The following is a 20,146-nucleotide window of genomic DNA, read 5'->3' as shown; positions in this document are numbered from 1 at the left end:
CAAAACTGTATGAAACCTTATGGTTTCACTTATGCAGTCCAACTTTTAGGTGCTATTTTTCATACTAAAAAGATGATAACCAGCAATTACACTGTATCTGGACTAACAGTGTTGGTATTGTCATCTTAGGTCCTTCTTGTGAAAAACACAAGGTACTGACCTATTTTATTTTTCTAAGCATTAAATAAAAGTGTTTGAGTACATGGCTGTTGGGAGGGAAGGGACAGGGATCATAAGAGTATGGCATTAATGTAAATACACCTCCCAGCCCGCCCCCGTGTCTAAAGTGTTAAAAATTCTAACTGGAGAAGATAAAAAGTTAATGAGTCAACTCAATTATTTAAAATATATATAAAACGCACAAAGCAAATGATGCAAAAACTCTTTTTAATCTAGAAACTCATTTCTCAGGGTTAATTACTCACCAGGCCCTGCCAATTTTCATCAGTTTATTTAACTAACAAGATTTAGCATTTTCTTCAATGTAAGATAACATATAATAGATTTTGATAAACTTTTCTAAATGAGGACCTGATATTGCAAGCAGTTCAAGGTAAAATAGCTGTAACTTTTTCTTTGGTGTAACCAAAAGGATATCCAAAAGTTAGCAAATGTTCACATTTCAAGTGATTAAGAAATTGCCAAATGGAAGTTTAAACTCTGGTAAAAACACTTGTAGAAGGGAAAAGCGCCGCCCACAGATCTGTAGTGCAAGTTTTCAAATTTAACTCTGAAAAATAATTTTATTTACTAAGCAGGAAACAAGTCCAGCAGTGTATCACGTACTCCTCTTCCCATCTCTCTGCTCTCTCACCCCCTCTATGCACACCATAATTTCATTTCTCACAGAAGGTCTCAGCTGCTAATAAAATTGAAAGTTCATTTTTTAAAAAAACTGCCCCATGTTTCTAAAAGTCAGGCTAAAAGCTGTGTGTCTGTGGCTGCACAGCAGCAGGCTCCAAGTCACAGCATTGCCACTTCCACCTGTTTGTCACTTTTACAAAAAAAAAAAAAAAAAGCCTTTTTTCCCCAGAAAAAAGTACCTGAACCAATAAGTCACTTAGCACTTTCATCATAACATGACTCACCAAGAAAGTATACCTGTGCATCTACCCATGTGTTCTGGGCTTTCAGAACCAATACATGTATCCTCTCTTTCTCAAAAGCAATGGTCCTCTCCCTTCCTCTCCAGTGTCCATAAATGGAATACTTGTAAAGCAATTACTTACCACCTATTCCAGAAGCCTCCATTACTTTACCTAGGTTAACTCTTTCTCCTATGTCTCTACATGCTGTCTCTGTGTGTGCTAAGCATAAAAAAGGGTTCAGAATGCACACACACACACACACACCCCCTAGTATTTAGCAAAATAGAAACACAAACAAAACTTCCTCAGGAAGCACTTTCAGAAGTTAAGCTTCTACTTGTTTTTAAACCACAGGGCATGTGCCAAATGAGTTGTACATAGCCCCTCCCACCTTCCACTGCAGCACAAACTGGGTGGGATGTGGGACAAGGCAGGGAAGAGTACCTGTCAGGCTTCCTAGAGCAATGTGTAGCACATCTATCTCACATCACCTGGGAGATTCATGTTCTTGCTCCTAACTCTCTTCTCTCAGTGGCCCTCTGATCTGTTCTGATGGGTCTCTGCCCTCTGCACCAGCCATCACATCTGTGGAACCAGGCAGCTGTGACTGCAGTGAGGCAGTGGGCTCCCCACCACAGAGTAGGCTGCCCTCATTCATTTGATCTCCCCCTGAGTCAGCCAGTGAACATCCCTTTGCAGCGACGAGGGCCGCGGCCCCAGCCAGTGAACATCCCTTTGCAGCGACCAGGGCCAAGGCAGGCCTATTGTCTACAGGCTCCACAGCTTCCCCTTCTCCTTCTGAGATGACAGTCATAGGACTGCTCTGGATTCTGTTCCGCATGCTGTACCTGCTGCTGGCTGCAGAGGGCGGTGTTCGACTGCGGCCATACCTAGGGCCAGAGAAGGAGAGGCTCCGAGGCATCAAGCCTTCATTCTTGGCCCATTCCTCTTGGGCCTTTCTGCTCTTGTTTGGTGAACAGTTGGATGGACTCTCTGGAGTATCTGGTGAAGGCTCCGACCTTGACCTCTGGAACCGAGGATCTGAGTTCTTAAGCATTTCTGCTGCTGACATGCGGGCACCGGTATCAGATCGACTCCCCTTTTTAAGAAGCAGAGCTTTGAAGTTGTCACTGCTGGTGCTGCTCTTTCGGACACTTCTCTGAATGGATCCCACTTGCTTTGGGGAGGTGAGGCTGGGGGCAGCACCAGTGGGTGTCACTGGTGGTGAAGGAGAATGGTTTCGGGTGTGATCATCATCTGAATCTTTCCGACCAAGGACTTTCCTCTTGGATCTGAGATTTAATAACATTAAATTTAAAGATTTGTCAGGATTTGAAGAGATTAAGAACTACTGGAGTCACACAGACTCAGGCTGAGTCCCAGCTGGTAAACCTTTCTTCCTTCCTTCCTTCTTCGCCCCCCCCCCCCTTTTTTTCTTTTTTCCTTTCTTCCTTTTACCAGAGCACTGCTCAGCTCTGGCTTATGGTGGTGTGGGGGGATTGAACCTGGACTTTGGAGCTTCAGGCATGAGAGTCTGTTTGCATAACCATTATGCTATCTACCTCTGCCCTGGTGAAGCTTTCTTTTTATGGCCTTGGGCAAGTTAAAGTTCTGGCTCAGCTGCCTATCTGGAAAAAGGGTGTAACAGTATATATTTCATAGTTTACTGATAAAGATGAATACTTTGGTAATCATATAGTGTCAAGCAGAGTAAGTGATGAACCAAATTTTGACTTTAAGGGAAATACAGAGCTTTCTTTTTACCACCAACTCAGGCTTCAGCTTTATCTTGACAAGACCTGCATAGCAAGGCAGAGGGAAGATGGGCCTGTGGTACTGCCTTGGACTTGGCGTTCCTTAAGATGCTCTTCATACTTCTGGCACCAACATAGAAAACAGAAAGCTGTTTTTTTTTTGTTTTTATTTATTTATTTATTTATTTTCCCACCGCCCAATCTCCATATCCCACCCCCTCCCCCGACAGCTTTCCCATTCTCTATCTAAAAAAAAAAAAAAAAACTTAAAAAAATAATAAATGGTGGTCTGGGTGGTGATGCAGTGATAAAGCTTTGGACTCTGAAGCATGAGGTCCTGAGTTTGATCCCCAGCAGCACATGTGCAATATCTCATTCTTTCTATCTCCTCCTATCTTTCTCATTAATAAATAAATAATAAAATCTTTAAAAAAATAAATGATGAATAACTACTAAAAGAGTTAACATTAAAAAAAAAAAAAAAAAAGAAAACAGAAAGCAGTAAGGACCCAAAACAAAGCTGGAAGGGTGGCCAGTCCTTTGGAACTACAAAGCTGGACCTATGACAGTTTGATTCAACAGTGCTGCTTGACTGTCAACAAAAGCAGTGGCCTGGAATAAGTAATGACTGACTGACCACAGACATAAGAAGATCTCACAATTTTTGAGCCAGAAAAGACTGTAGATGGTCTAATCCAATCACATGGGTTTCATGTAGGTAGGTAACTGATGTCTAAAGAGTGAAGTTACAGAAGGAATAAAAATTAAATAAAAAAAATAGAAGGAAGACTTGGTGAAATGATCTTTTATTTAGAGCACATGACTTCACAACTCTTAGGGATAGTTATCCCAAAGTAATTCTGTTCATCTTATTCTTGCAGCTATTGGTTTGTAGTGTTCAATTTTGTGAGGTTTTTTAATGGTGACTGTGTGCTAAGTGTCACATGTCAAGCAATAGCTATTATCTGAATAAAGCTGTGGTTTTTAATTGCGGTTTAAGAGCTAAGAGAGATGGGGATATCTAACAACAACAACAAAAAAAACCCTGTTGTTTCAAGAGCAGCTGTGCCTAAAATTATTAATTAAATCTAAAAATATGAGTTATCTGCCTATATATGTATGTATATACAAACACAGAGAAGAACACATTCTGTGTATTTCTGGAAAAGATGGCTACAAAAAAAAAATGCCTAACCAGTTAACACTGCCTTAAAACCAATTACCTCAATAAATATAAAAACTTCACACCTCAACTGGTGTGCGCTATTTTCCATCTGGCTTTAAATTTGAAGTGAATTAATTTGCATTATGAAATGTAAAATCTATTTAAATTTATTATAGTCTTTATTTTGAATTATTAACAGGTGCTGAAGGATGTAAAATAAAGCAAAGCCCTAAAGACCACAGACTCTAGATGGATTATTATTGGGTTTGGTAATATGTTATTAATGCTGAAAACAGACACTAAGTCTCTTTTTTTTCCTCTGCAATCCATATCCTGCTTGGCTTATAGTTCTATCATGTTTACATAAGCAGTAAATCTCTCTCTCTCTCTCTCTCTCTCTGAAGAAGAAACCACAATTTTTTCAGTGCCTCGAGAAAGTTGCCAAAGTAAAATACAGAAGAGAATTTTGGTGCATTTTTAGGGAAAGAATGTAGTAATTTGGTCCTACAACAGTGGAGTTTCTCATTGAGACCAAGTATTTCGTATTTAGTATACAGAGAAACTGGGGAAACATTCTCTGTGGATGGCTGTTATAAGTACCTTCACATTCTGCAACCCAGTATACCCTATACTAATACAAAAGATGCTAACTCTTAGGAGACTTATCCAACACTTAAATTCCAATTGGTTTCATTTAATTTTGTAAAAAGCTTTTGAGGGTTTTTTATGTATCTAAGGTAGTAAACTTTGAGAACTGATAGTAAAGTTGGTAGCATTTTTTCACTGTCCTAACTGAATAATAATTTGATAATTATGTATTGGCTCTTTTTTTTTTTTATTTGTACTGAGATCAAAGAAATCAGTCAGACCATCTAGAAGGAACTTGGGGGCTATTAGGTGAATACTAGAGTCAAGAGGAAAGAGAAAATAATCTTTACACAACTTTTTAGATCATCATCTTGTTTTCCTCTGCCTGCCCCCTTACCTCCCTTAGATATTTATGTGCTTCATGAGGAATTTCTGGTAGGGATAACACTGTGCTTTTCATTTTGTGCAACCAACTTTTTTAAATTACACTCCTAGCATCTGAAGAACATTCCTGAAACAAAGTCATCCACACAGAGATTCAGATACTTGTATAGGACTTTGTTTCAGGGGAAAAAATGTAATCTATTCAGGGCAATATAAGGCCCTGGCAGAATAAGGACATTCTTTATTGACTATTGTGGTAAACACTGTTTAGTAGGATGCAAAAGTTTTCTACTGCATTTTGGTTTATAATACTTGCACATGTATAATCTTATCAATTTTCTGACACTGTGTGGGAGTACTACACTGTTTACAACGGGATGCATTGGATCGACCTTCTAGTGGTGCATCCCGTGAGTACCCATTCATTGGGGAAACTGACAATCCTTCCTAGCCGACTGAATCCACATGGATCCCAGTCACTTTCAAAGCCAGCAACAAGCAGCTCCTGACAGCTTTCAGCCTGACCTGTTGACTGGCTACGGAAGAAGGGCAAACACTAGAAGAACTGTTTACAACTAGAAAATGATGCAATAAATGAAACTTTCACATAACTAAATCATACTCACTCATCAGGATGACTACATAGAAAAGGTGTAACAGATTGGTTTCTGTTCTGCAAATTGTACTTTTTGTTGAAACCCAACACTTTCTGATGCCAGTAGGTGGCACTAGCAGTATATTATAACAAGCACATTCTTTTAGCTGATGCTTTAACAAGGTGTACTCTTTCATGAACATAAAACATTTAAGTAGTCAAAGAAATTACACTATAAATTCTGGCTTATCTATAAAGTAAAAAACAGTGATTAAAAACACACACCAGGAAAGGCATTCTGATGAGCTAATCTGTACATCTATGAAACACAGCACTCCTTAACCTGGACTGGACTACAGCTACTCTCTGCCAACTCTCTGTCATTTGACTGACACACTAGTTTTTCTTGCCAGTAAGAGCAGTACCAACTGAGTAGAAGGTATCATCTTGAGCCTCTGGCCCTCACATATAAAAATCAGTGACATAGAAATTGCCATCATAGACGAAATAAAGTGACATTAAAAAATCTACAACCAAATTAATGAATCCTAGTTAAATGACAGGAGCAAACCCCAAGAAAGAAAAGTAAATTTAGGTGCTAGTTGCTCAAGGAGACCCTTAAAATAGATTGAAACAAGAAGAAAGAATTCTGGATACCTGTGAATAGCTGCAAAAAGGTCTTCTGTGGTCCGGGGTCTACTAGGGGTCATCACCTTATCACTCCCTTCTTCCTTAAGGAAGTCACAGGCCTCAAAGGAAGAATCAGCTGTGTTGGTCTCCAGCACTTCAGCTATGGAGAAACAAGCATGCAAACACAAGATGCACAAGTGATCTGATTTGAATTTTAAGTCTCTAGCCAAGCTCCCAAAGACTTTTTGCTGATGGTCCTCTCACAACATGAGAACCACGTGAAGAAGCGGTGGGGTCTTCAGTTTGGCATTTTATAAAAAGGTGGGGACTGACATGAGCCTGAAAGCAAAGCTCATTCTATTCTGTTAAAAGCCTAGAATTCCTAGCAGATCACTCTTAAATTTTTGTTGTAAAGCTTCTTACTGATCTCCAGAAGGGAGATGAGTCACTGCTAGTTAATACCCAGCTTGCTGCAGATGCCCCCCCCCCCAGCTCCAATCCCCATCCTACCCACTATTTTCTGATCTTCTTTACACTCTACCCTTACATCTACAGTTTAACTCCCCCCAACACCCCCCCACACACACCTCATACAACACTAAGTTGGTAACCTCAGTGGAAGGCAGCCCATACTTTAACATAAACACGAACCAGCCGCTATTTGCCTCAGCTACATATGGTTAAGTGGAATGAGAGATACCAGACTCACGCCCTCCATCCTGCAGACATTCGCAGTTCTCCACATCGCCCCCACCATCTGAATGCTTCTCAGAGCCTGGCTCCTGCTTGGGAGTTGCTGGGGCATCAGGCTGCACCATGCGGACATTGGCTTCCACTCTGGCCAGGGATGCAGATCCTGCAGCTCCTCCCTCCTGAACCAAGCTGATGGAAACCGGCTCATCAGAACCAGCAGTGGCTGCACCACTCTCTGCCTCTCCTCTCATGGGGCTGGGCGCTGTTTCACTCACGTTCCCTGTGGGCTCTACTGTGGGATCTCTCTGTGGATGTGGCACCACGAGGAACAGTTTGGGCTTCTTGGAAATGGGGGGAGGCTTCCTGCTGGGTGAAGGGTCTGGGGACTCCTGGAGCTGAGCAGTCCTGGGGCCTGGCCCTGCGGCCTCTGGCTCCCCAGTGCTGCCCAGACTGCGGTGCTGGAGGCCACGCTCAACTGCACTGTCCTGGTGACCCTGACTCGGGCTCTTGGCAGGAGTCGGAAACGAGCTTGTCAGGGAGGCAGGCTGGCTTTCACTCTCCATTTCATTTATGCTATTTCGGGATTTCAGGAAAGCAGATGGCTTTAAATGATACTGGGGAAGAATCGGAGTTCGTTTTTCCTGAGATATTTGTTCATGCAACAGCACTGCCTCGGTTCCTGAGGTCTTTTTCACCGGCCTCAACTGCACCGTCTGTAATGCTTGGGTGGTTATCAAGGGCATGGGGGGTTTACTGCCCTCCTCCTTGTGAGAAGACTGTTTAGTGAGGGCCTCCTGGGAAGACTGTGGATGGCCAGATTTTTTGAAAGAAGGTCTGGTGTCTTTCATTAATTTGGGGTCAAGGGGTGGAGCAGGAGGAGGAGCTGTGAAGGGTAAGGAAGGTGGAGGAGATGGCACAGGAGTAGATTCCAGAAGCAAGGGGCTCAGTGTATTAGTGGGAGGGGGGAAGCAGGCTTCAGTGGGAGAACAAAGAGGGGTGAGAACTTCTGGAGGTGGAGGCGGGAACAGAGGAGAATGTGGTAGGGGAGAACCCTCACAAGGATCTGCTAAAGGAGGGGCCAGGGAGAGCAAAGACTTGTCAGCATGGCCTGGAGACTGAAGAGAAGAGTGGGAAGTCAGTACTGAATCCAGCTTCTTCACAGTCCCGCTTCCTTCTGTGGAAGTGTTGGAAGAAAGAGAAGTAGATGAGGAGGAAATGGACACAGAAGATACCAAAGAAGACTTTCTTTCCGGCACCTTGGGCTTGGTCTTCCCTTTCCCGTTTGCTGGTGACACTGATTTTAAAAACAAAGGCACAGGGGTGACCGCTGTGGGTGTATTTGACTGGCTGGAATATCCACTGGATGGAGAAGTGACTCGGTGAGACTTCTCCGGGGATATGATCTTTGGTTTGACTGGGCCACCTGATCCTTGGGGCAGCTCAGCCTTGGATCCCTCTTGGATGTGGCGGACAGACCCGTTTCTGGTTGGTGCCCCACTGCTGGCTGGGCAGCCCCCGCTCGGGTTACCTGAGTCTTCTTGCACACCTGTGTAGTCGATGTAGTAACCCCAAGGATCTGTGTACTCAGACTTGACACTGCTTGTGTCACTCTGTGCAGGTGTGAGACCACACAGGGAGTAGACATTAGGGGTGGTGGCAGAAGTCATGCTGCTGCCTGCACTCACTGTGCTCTGGCTTCGGGAGCGAGGCAGCCAGGGTTCCTCAAAGTCACTGCAGGGACTCTGGGAAGGCGAGCTGCTGCCCTTGCCCAGGAGGTTGAGTTGCAGAGATTGTTGGAGTGAGGCGATCAGGGTCTCATTTAGCACCTGCCCGTTAGACTGGATGTTCTTCTTGGGAACCCTGCGGAGAGAATCTGTTCTTGAGGGTGGCAGAGGAGGCTTCTTTGCTTTCTTCAAAGAAATGTTTCTTGAAAGTGACTTATCATGGCAACTGGGCCAGTTCCCTTGGTTCTTCTGAGTTCTCCCGTCAAAAACATTGATTACACTGTGTCGGGGGTTCCCAAAGCCATTGTTGCTATTGCACAGATTCCCAGATCCCTGTCTAGAGTCCACGTGCATAGGTGTGTAATAACCATCCTGATCGTCTGAATATAGGGATCTAGCATCATCTCTGTTTGAGGCTTGGTCCGAATTGCAGCTGTTGACGTTACTGACAGGAGTGGAGTAGCCTGAAGTTGCCAGATGTGACTTTAGTGGGGATGCCTGACCATTAGCCGAGGCACTGTATTCCCAGGACTCAGCTTCACCATGTACTCTGCCTCCAAAGTAACTGGCCTCATTCTTGCCATCCACATCCTGGGGGTGAGCTGGTAAGTTCAGGTTGTTTCTACATTTATAGACAATGGTTTGGGACCTATTCTCCCCATTTTCTGGAGTACTTAGAGAGCCTGTGGAATCACTGAGGGACAACTGTGGGGCTGCACTGGGAGAATGGGGAGCTAAGGCCTGTGAAAGAGTGGTGGTGTGATCCTGATTCCAGTTACCACAAAGAGATCGGTGATCATCTTTGTTGGCATGCTTGGAGAGGAGGTGGTCTCTGGATTTTAACTTTGTGTATGAAGCTGTGCTGGTGATTTTACTGTCCAGGTGCCCTAAGCTCTGAGCAGCATGAATAACAATAACCTCTGAAGAAGAGGACAGTGTGGCATTTGGGATAATGCTGGTAGAGTAGGTAGCATGAGGAGAAACCACACATGCTGGGCTTGTTAGGTTTTCACACTCAAAGTGCCTCAGTTCCTGGGATTTGGGTCGCAAAAGTGCACCAGTCTTTGAGGCACCTCCTAGAGATCCTAAGTTTTCATCAACTTGTGAATTACTCCTCCGGTAGGGAAAACTGTCACCTATATCTTCTGTAGGGCCCAGGACACCCAAACATGGTTCATGGGACTGAATGTGTGCCCTTGCCCCTGAACGTGGAAGACTGTGGAAGCCTGCTTCGTTGTTGAGGCGAGAAGGGAGTACAATACCAGCAGAATCACTCAGGACTGACATGTTCCCAGAAGAACCTGAGAAGTGACTCATTTGGGCAGCAATGCCCTGCCCTTTTTGTGCCCTGATTCTTCTCATTGAAGGAGGCACGACTTTCACTTCCTCAGTCTGGCAGCTGGAGTCCCTGGTCTCTGAACGCTGCCCAGTGCATGGATAGCTTTCAAGCCTTCCGAGTGTAGAGTAGTGGTCTGGGTAGTACATGGAGTGACTGCCAATATCATCTTGTCCAGTGCCCGATGCTGGAGGCAAAGCAAAAAGAGGTTTGTTATCCAAAAATAAAAATCAGCACCACTGTTCATCACTGTACCCTCATGCCTTCTGAATCTTCTGTAAAAAAATGATCTACTTGCTTTTTTCCAGTAGATACCTAAGTGAGAATTACATAGTTACTGATAGCATCTAAAAGAATAACTCTTGTGATATATTTCAAATGCTTCTTTTAGTATGTAGTTCAAATTCTCCTATAGATTAAGCGCTACATATGGAATTCTCAGGTTCTTCCTTTATGATCAGGAACTCTGTGAAAGGTTTACTTTTCAAATAACCTCATTTTGGTAAAGATTTCAAGGTGGCCTGTTACTCACCAAGTAACTGCACATAGCCTCTATCCAGAAGGGATTTTCTTAGCCAAAGACAGCTGAATATAGTATGATCAAAAATAGGGTTACAGAGATTTTATCTATGAAGGATACTGGCATAGAACATTGCTAGTTAATTTATGTCAGAAGGAAATCCTAAGAAAAATAAAAAGTGATTTACAGGCCCATCTGTGTTTCAAACATTTCACTCTCCATCTTCAGTCATAATCATCTGTCTGTCAGTGACATTTAAAATTCAATAGCAATCTGCTACATTCTGGTGGGGGGAAAGCAGCAGGAACTGATCCAGTTAAGAGTTATTTACTTCTTGTAGCTTTACAACAAAACAAAGAGTAGCATGTTTTAGAGAGAGAAAAGTACAGAAAATACTAAGCAAAGAGGGAAGTAGATAAGAATTCCTTAGTATAGATAACAAGCTAGAGTTCAAGCTACCATTGGAAAGAAAAGATGCTTTAATATATGAAATATAACAGCTACCAAAACATATGAACTTGAAAGCACTTCTAGAAGCATGGCTATGAAGTAACAGCAGACACACTTTACTCTCCTTGTAAACTAGAAAATGCAACAAAAACCACCTGAGAACTCAACAAATTATGACAAGGATTTCTTTAGAAACTCACCAAGCCACAGGTAAGCACAGACACATGTCACTTGTGGATAGAAAGGGGGTGAGGGACAGATTCCCAGGACTAAAAAGTTATACTAATTGATGACTGGTGCCAAATTGGGAGATTAGCAGTTGAGGCACCCCATGTCTGGGGCCAGGTTAAAACAAACAAAAAACGGAAATCACCTAAAAACTAAGGAGAAAGGAATATTCCAAGGCTGTAAGACTCCCCCACCCACTCTCCAACACACACACACACACACACACACACACACACACACACACACACACACACACACACTAGAAGAACAGCAATACTGACATCAAAGACATTAAGCCAAATTGAGGACACAGGATAAAGTCTCCCCTCCCCCACCAAGATATATAAACAGGGAAATTTAACACCTTAGCCATAGCACCTCCTGCTGTCACAACAAAAGCCACAGGAAATGTAGGAACTGAGAAATACACAGACAACAATGACAGAAAGCCCAAATGACCAGACAGACACAGATCTAGGGTAAAAAAATGACAGAGATAGAGTTCAGAAAACTCACCATGAAATCAATTCAAGAATCTAAAGATTCAAAACCTCAGTGATCATTTTACCAAAGAATTACAAGTATAGGAAAAAAAAAAAACAACTTCAAATAGAACTGTACAGCCTAAAGGACACTTTGAATGCAGTTCAGGTTGAGGTAAGAGGCCTTGGAAGTAGGTTTAATCAGGAGGAGGAAAGACTAGCAACCACTACTGTGTGAATTTAAAACTCTCGGAGAGGAAAGGTTCAGGAAAAATGAAGCACTTCTCTCTGAAATAGCAGACTTCATCAGAAAGATGAACATCAGATTTATTGGGATTCCTGAGGAAGAAGAATGGGGGGGGGGGTAGGGAACATATTCAAAGAAATTATAGCAGAAAAATTTTCGTACCTGAGCAATGTTCAAAATATAGAAATCCAAGAAGGTGAACACACACCTAAATTTCTGAACCCCAAACACACTAAGACACATTACTGTAAAACTAAAACCAGGACCAGGGGAAAAATGGTGGAGGGTGCTAGGGAAAGGAAGAAAGTCACATTCAAAGGCAGAACCATCAGGCTCTCATTAGGTTTCTCATCACAAATCCTAGAGGCAAGGAGGGATTGGAATGGTATATTTAAGTATTAAAATATATACACATATACCTGTAAGTTAGGGGAATATATATACCTCAAAGTAAAAACTCTTAGTAGTCTGTTGTGATTATACTTAAACGTAATAAGGTCAGAAAACAAGTACAAAGACCTATAGAAGACACCATAAAGTGTATAATCAAATCTTTACCTCTTAAGCTTATACCCCTTCCTCTCCTATCCCCTACTTCACTTCCCTCAATCACTTTATCTACTCAATTAACTATACAAAAGAAGGTAAGAGATATCCCCTAATCTCTTCTGACCACAACAATATTAATGTTACCACCTTGATAATCTTTAGAAGAAATACTGTATAAAGCTGACCAAGACATATATGGCAAAAGTATATATATATCAACTAAAGGATAATTATTATCCCTTATGACAGCCTCAATTATAATCAGCAAACAAGTAAAATGCAGAACTTAAGGTTAACTTAGATCCCACTTAAACCCTAGGTCTATTCCCTCCTCAACTTGAGGCCGGTTGGGATACAACAAATGACACTCAATGACTTAACAACTGGGAGAAAAATCTAACCTCATCAGATCAATAAAGAACTAAAAAAGCTGGATATGGGCAAGAGATAGGCTCACTCTAATGACAGCCTTTTTGGTTAATACCAGGCCACCCCATCATCTGGGCTCTTGCCAGGGAATTCTTGGATTCCCATTAGAAATGATGGTCCTACCTACCCTATGATCCTGCAATTCCTCTCCTGGGGATATATCCTAAGGAACCCAACACATCCATCCAAAAAGATCTGTGTACACATATGTTTTTGGCAGCACAATTTGTAATAGCCAAAACCTGGAAGCAACCCAGGTGTCCAACAACAGATGAGTGCCTGAGCAAGTTGTGGTATATATACACAATGGAATACTACTCAGCTGTAAAAAATGGTGACTTCATTGTTTTCAGCTGATCTTGGATGGACCTTGTAAAAATCATGTTGAGTGAAGTAAGTCAGAAACAGAAGGCTGAATATGGGATGATCTCACTCTCAGGCAGAAGTTGAAAAACAAGATCAGAAAAGAAAACACAAGTAGAACCTGAAATGGAATTGGCGTACTGCACCCAAGTAAAAGACTCTGGGGTGGATGGGTGGGGAGAATACAGGTCCATGAAGGATGATAAATGACATAGTGGGGGTTGTATTGTTAAATGGGAAACTGGGGAATGTTATGCATGTACAAACTATTGTATTTACTGTTGAATGAAAAACATTAATTCCCCAATAAAGAAATAAATTTAAAAAAAAAAGAAATTGGATTTTGCAAAATCCAATTTTGCACCATAATGCAGCAAGAGAATTCACAACCATTTTTCCCATTAGGAAAAAAAAAAAAAAAAAAAAAAAAACTTTGCAGAGTCAGTAACTGAAAAGGCGACCGGACTTGTATATTTAAAGACCCTAATACACCTGCTTCTCTGTATATGTTAAAGTTTGCAACAAACATAAATGCAAAATCAATCAATCAATCAATAAAAAAGAAATGATGGTCCTAGGGAGTCAGGCGGTAGCACAGCGGGTTAAGCGCAGGTGGTAAAAAGCGTGAGGACCGGTGTAAGGATCCCAGTTTGAGCCCCCCGGCTCCCCACCTATAAGGTAGTCCCTTCACAGTTGGTCTGCAGGTGACTATCTTACCCTCCCCATCTCTGTCTTCCCCTCCTCTCTATATTTCTCTCTGTCCTGTACAATAACAACAACAATAACTACAACAACAAAAACAAGGGCAACAAAAGAGAAAATAAATAAATATGAAAAAAAATTAAAAAGAAAATTAAGTCCTCTTGTGGGCCTCTTGTGGGCCTCTACAGAACCTTGCCCTCACTGTAGGGCAGCAATAGCAGACACTGCCTCTCTCTCTGAAGGGAGGCTGAGTCAACATACTCTGCTACTCAGGGAAGACTGATACTGAAATGAGTGCAGCTGTTCCCAGGATGTTCCCAGCTGTGACCATATATATTACAGTGAACAAGGACCTGGGTTCAAGCCCCTAGTCCCCACCTGCAGGAGGAAAATTTTGAGTGTGGGGAAGCAGTGTTGTAAGTGCCTCTCTCCCTTCTCTATCACCCCCTTCCCTCTCAATTTCTGGCTGTCTCTATCCAATAAATGAAGATAATACAAAAATTTTGTTGTGTCTCCCTCTCTATCACCTCCTTCCCTCTCAATTTCTGGCTGTCTCTATCCAATAAATAAAGATAATACAAAATTTTTTTAAAAGAAAGATTTTTCAAAAATTGACTTTTAGGGCTGTACAAGTTCTCTCCCAAACTTTCAACACAGTTCCATTTAACAATGGATTTAATATTTTCTTTCAAAATGACATCAGTTTTTGCATGAGGTCAGTAGTAGATTTTTAACTATCTTTTAAGAACCATAAGGAAAGTCCTAGTTTAGGTTACAATTTTTAACATGAAACAATTCACTCCAGGCTTCTGAAAACGGGAACACTGCCATTTCTTCAAGATCTACAGCCAAGTACAACTTTCTTACCAAAATAACAATGTTTATCTCAAGACATTTATTTGGAAATATGAAAAACAATTCAGATATCATTTATCATAAGACCTTCCAAAATTCTATTCTCAAAACAGGTTCTCCCATACTTTCATGATACAAAAAGTGTCACATAATTATAGGATACAGATGAATATTATAAAGATTAAGGAATAAAACAGGTTATAGAAAGAGAAGTACAAACCAATAGTACTTTACTGTTATGAAATCTCTCAGATTTTTAAACATAACGCCGAGATGATTACGTACTGCATCAAAGTAAAAGACTCTGGGGTGGGTGGGTGGCAGTGAAGAGTACAGGTCCTGGAAAAGGATGACAGAGGACCTAGTGGGGATTGTATTGTTATGTGGAAATCTGAGATATGTTATGCATGTACAAACTATTGTATTTATTGTCAACTGTAATAATCCCCCAATAAAGAAATAAAAAAAATTGAGTGTGTCATATCCACATGAATGAACAGAATATTATTCAACTACAAAAATGGAATAAAGTATAAACTGATGCTATAACACACACGAACCTTGAAAATATGCTAATTGAGAAGACAGACAGCAGATTATGTGCAGAAAGTAACGGTTTTCCTAAATCCCATCCCTTAGAAATCAGTGTCACTTCTTCTAAGGGTGGACAGTAAAAAAAAAAAAAGAGAGAGAGAGAGAGAGGGAGAGGGGATTATGTATATTACACAATACAAGGGGCTCCTGATTTTTTAATTTTTATTTGACAACATTGTGGGATAAGAGGGGTACAATTCCATACAGTTCTTACCACCAGAGTTCCATATCCCATCCCCTCCACTGGAAGCTTTGCTACTCTTTATCCTTCTGGGAGTATGGGACAAAGATCTTTATGGGAGTACAGAAGGTGGAAGGTCTGGCTTCTGTAATACTTCTCCACTGGACATGGGCATGGACAGGCTGATCCTGTCCCCAGCCTGTTTCTTTCTTTCCCTAGTGAGGCAGGGCTCTGGGGAGGTGGGATTTTAGGACACATTGCATCACTTCCTTCTTTTTTTTTTAATACTTTTTTATATGTATTTATTTATTTTCCCTTTTGTTGCCCTTGTTGTTTTTGTTGCCCTTGTTGTAGTTATTATTGTTGTTGTTACTGATGTTGTCATTGTTAGATAGGACAGAGAGAAATGGAGAGAACGAGAAGACAGAGGGGGAGAGAAAGACACCTGCAGACCTGCTTCACTGCCTGCGCTACCACCCGACTCCCATATCACTTCTAAGTTACACCTACAGCTATTCTTCTTCTTTTCCTCTTCTCTATCAGAAAAGAGAAACAGTGCCTGACTTCCTCTGGTATTTTTCAGATTCTCCTCCCTATCAGTGATTCTCCTCCCTCTCAGTGATTCCAGACAGTAGGTCCTGGTAGAATTGGGGTTGGTTCAGGACCTTTTGGTAATCTTTCCCTATTATTTACCCCTCTGGGAGGATGGACCAAAATTCTTTTTGGTGGGAATTCTAGCAGAAGGTAGGAATTCTGGATCCTGTAATTGCTTCTCCCCTGTACATGGATGTTGACAGCTCAGTTTATATACCTCCAGTCTGTTTCTGTCTTTCCCTCAGTGGTCTAGGGAAGTTAATATTAAAAATATTCATATTAATACTGTCTACAGCACTCAGATATTTAAAAGTTGCTTCAGGATCCTCTAGAAGCTATGTCTCTATTGGAAGAATAAACTTAATTACAAAATTAACAAGCAATATATATATATATATATATATATATATATATATATATATATATATATATATATTAACAGGCAAATCCAGAAGTGAAGATTCTAGGTTTCTTTCTTTTTTCTTATCTTTATTTATTGGATGGAGACAGCCAGAAATCAAGAGGGAAGGGGGTGATAGACAGGGAGAGAGACAGAGAGACCTGCAGCACTGCTTCACCACTCGCAAAGCTTTCCCCCTGAAGGTGAGGACCGGGGGCTTTCACACAGGTCCTTGCACATTGTAATACGTGCGCTCAACCAGGTGCGCCACCACCCAGCCTGATTCTAGGTTTCTTAAGGATAAACTTCAACAGCAAATGATAATCAGATGAAAGTAACTGGAAGAAAAAAAACATCTACAGGTTAGCAGACTAGAAAGGCAAATGTGAAGAAATGCAGTCTTAAATTCTCCACAATAATTACAGTGTCTGTTACAAGTGCTACAATACTATGTTCATTAGATGCTCAAACAATTCTATGATATGGGTTTTACTAACATCACCAATCCTTGTTTTTTGTATGAGGAAGTAGTCCCAGGGAGGTGAATGGTTTAGATCAAGGTTTCCTGAGAACACACTGCAGGACTGAGGTTTACATTTAAGCAATGTGACCCTTAACCAGTACACTATGAAGAATGCAGATATTGGGCGGGGCTAGATAGCATAAGGGTTATACAAAGAGACTTTCATGCCTGAGGCTCCAGTATCTCAGGTTCAATCCCTCTTACTGCCATAAACCAGAGCCGAACAGTGTTCTGGTTATTTAAAAAAAAAAAAAAAAAAAAAGCAGATATTTCTAATGAGCCACCTTAAACACCAGAGAGAAGTGAATTTAGAACAATAAGAATGAGAGAATTATCCAAAATGTAAACAAAGAAAAGCAGAAACTGTATAAGTGAATAATGATGAAATCAATTCTCTCTCCTGCTAGAAAAAAAAAAAGGGGGGCTTAAGTTCTTATCAGAGGTTAGAAGAATCTATGTAACCATTTCGTTGAGACTGTATATAGGAACAATTTCACATAAATGACTATTTTCTATCATATTGGAATTTACTAATCATTCCACACTACTATTGTCTCTAACAATATTGTCAATATAGCCAGCAACTCCATGGTCTTAATGTAAAAATCTTTGAATGATTCTAGGTTTCATGAAAATGGCAGATGTAAGTAAAAAGTATTTTTATGTGTGGAAATACTAATGTTCACTGTACACAGCGATAATGACATAGCTTTAAATTTCCAGCTCATGTAGGCTCTTCCTCTTGCCACAACAAATCACTTGCAAGGGGTGTGCAAATTTGCATTTAGGAGAGAAACTGGCCCTTTTGGATACCAAACAGGCTATCAGAATGTATTGATTTCACAAGCACCACATCAGGTTAGCATAGTAATGCTGAGCAGTAATGAGGGACAACAGAATACAGTTCTGATGAGCCATACCTAGCTCCTTCTGTATGTTGTCAGGGACTCCTGTAATAGTCTTTCTCCTTTTGACTTTCTTCGGTCGTCTTACCAGAGTATCTGTGTAAATTAGAGACCGCCGAAGGCTGGCCTGGAGATCGAAATTCTCCCCTAATGTAGAGTAGTAGAACAAGCAAAGCAATGTTATTTTCAAGCAAGCCGACACCATGCACTTTCTTCCAGAAGCTTTTTGAAAAATGGTAAGAAGGTATTAATAATGAGGTTAGCCAGTCATATGGTAATGAATGGATGCTGAAGGGGGAAAAGAGAAGGCAAGCACCATTATCATCATAAGGCTGTTTCCAATGTCTATGTGTGTATCCTTTCAAAGGAAGTGCCTTGATCTCATTTTCAAATGAGCCAGAATAGCAAATGCAAACTTATTAACACAGTGAAAGAACTTTTCTGTGCTACTTAACATATGGACCATTTGGGAGAATTTCACATATATGTCTTCTAGTCACTCAAATATTTCTTTATATTATTAGCATGTATGCAGTGATAGCTTAATTCATCTGGTCATTTCTAGAGACCAAGGTAACATCTTGTCCAATGTGATGAAGTACATGACTAACCAACAGTTCTTGTTGGATGAAGAGTTTTTCCTTTCAATCAAGGACAATAACTATTTAGATAGACTGTGGAAATTATTATGGTGAGAAATATGACTATAATAAAATAAAAAGCCTTAAAATGATAAAGTACTTTATCACAATGAGACCTAGTAGCACTGCTGTTGTTAAAGTTGAATTGCTTCTTGCTGTTTCATATTAAGTTTTTTAAGCTGATCTTAATTCAGACACTTTGGGTAATGTTGCCATCCAATATGAAATGTTACATCCACAAGACTTTTGCTCTCCCCCCCCCCCCCCCAGAATGTAAGCCTGTTTGATTAACATGCTATGGGAAACCAGAAAACAGAAAAGTATCAGTTATTGATTAATCTGCTTTGAATTACTTGCCCATTTAAAGAAAGTTTTATAGTACTGTCCTGGTTAAATGGTTGTCCTTCTCAAAAAAGTGATTAACAAGTACACATATACATAAATATATTTCTTTTTTTTTTTTTTCCTCCAGGGTGATTGCTGAGCTCGGTGCCTGCACCATGAATCCACCGCTCCTGGAGGCCATTTTCCCCGTTTTTCTTGCCCTAGTTGTTGCAGCCTTGTTGCGGTTATTATTGCCATTGTTGACGTTGCTTTGTTGTTGGATAGGACAGAGAGAAATGGAGAGTGGAGGGGAAGACAGAGAGAGAGGGGAGAGAAAGACACCTGCAGACCTGCTTCACCGCCCGTGAAGCGACTCCCCTGCAGGTGGGGAGCCGGGGGCTCGAACCGGGATCCTTACGCCGGTCCCTGCGCTTTGCGCCACGTGCGCTTAACCCACTGCGCCGCCGCCCGACTCCCCATAAATATATTTCTATCACTTCTATATTATAAGAAAAAAACACAACAGAAGTAGATAGTATAATGGTTAGGCAAAGAGATTCTCATGCCTGAGGCTTCGGAGTTCCAGGTTCAATCCTTTAAACCACCATAACCCAAAGCTGATCAGTGCTCTGGAGAGAGAGAGAGAGAGAAGAAGAAGAAGAAGAAGAAGAAGGAGGAGGAGGAGGAGGAGGAGGAGGAGGAGGAGGAGGAGGAGGAGGAAGAGGAGGAGGAGGAGGGGGGAGGAGGGAGGAGGAGGAGGAAGGAGGAGGAGGGGGGAGGAGGGAGGAGGAGGAGGAGGAGGAGAAGGAGAAGGAGAAGAAATGGAAGGAGTAGGAATCACATCACTAGAAGCTTTCTTCAGTGTAGTAGGGGCTCATAAATGAATTATGGGGGCCCAGTGGTGGTATACCTGGTTGAGTTGAACACACATGTTATAATAAGCAAGGATCTAGGCTTGAGCCTGGTCTCCACCTGCAAGGGGAAAGCTTTGCTAGTGGTGAAGCAGTGTTGCAAGTGTCTCTCTGTCTCTCTCCCTATTGGCCTTTCCTTCTGATTTCTGGCTGTTTCTATCCAGCAATTTAAAAAAAGGATAATTTTTTAAAAGACTTAAAAAAAAAAGAAAAACAAAATATTCATTCTTTCACATATCTAAAAGAGATATATTATTAAAAAGTGCACATTTTGTTTTAATAGAAATAAAG

At 41.3% G+C, this 20,146-nt stretch overlaps 1 protein-coding gene across 5 annotated transcripts in view; it reads right to left on the bottom strand.

Annotated features, from left to right (window-relative positions):
• Window positions 1–370: 370 nt before the first annotated feature.
• Window positions 371–20,146, bottom strand: part of NHSL1 (NHS like 1) — a 163,275-nt gene continuing 143,499 nt past the window's right edge. For 4 of the 5 annotated variants that reach the window (XM_060190377.1, XM_060190380.1, XM_060190379.1 and 1 more), the window contains exons 5-8: window positions 17,995–18,126; window positions 6,914–10,144; window positions 6,232–6,364; window positions 371–2,380 (exon numbers count right to left, since the gene is read on the bottom strand). In XM_060190377.1, the coding sequence (XP_060046360.1) occupies window positions 1,603–2,380; window positions 6,232–6,364; window positions 6,914–10,144; window positions 17,995–18,126 (4,274 nt within the window). In that variant the 3' untranslated portion in view covers window positions 371–1,602. The remainder of the gene's footprint in view (window positions 2,381–6,231; window positions 6,365–6,913; window positions 10,145–17,994; window positions 18,127–20,146) is intronic. The other variant, XM_016191903.2, reaches the window with a different exon arrangement.

The sequence above is a fragment of the Erinaceus europaeus genome, chromosome 4 (genome assembly GCF_950295315.1).
Source record: "Erinaceus europaeus chromosome 4, mEriEur2.1, whole genome shotgun sequence".
In the NCBI taxonomy this organism is placed as follows: Eukaryota; Metazoa; Chordata; class Mammalia; order Eulipotyphla; family Erinaceidae; genus Erinaceus; species Erinaceus europaeus.
This window is presented reverse-complemented; position numbering and strand designations above follow the sequence as displayed.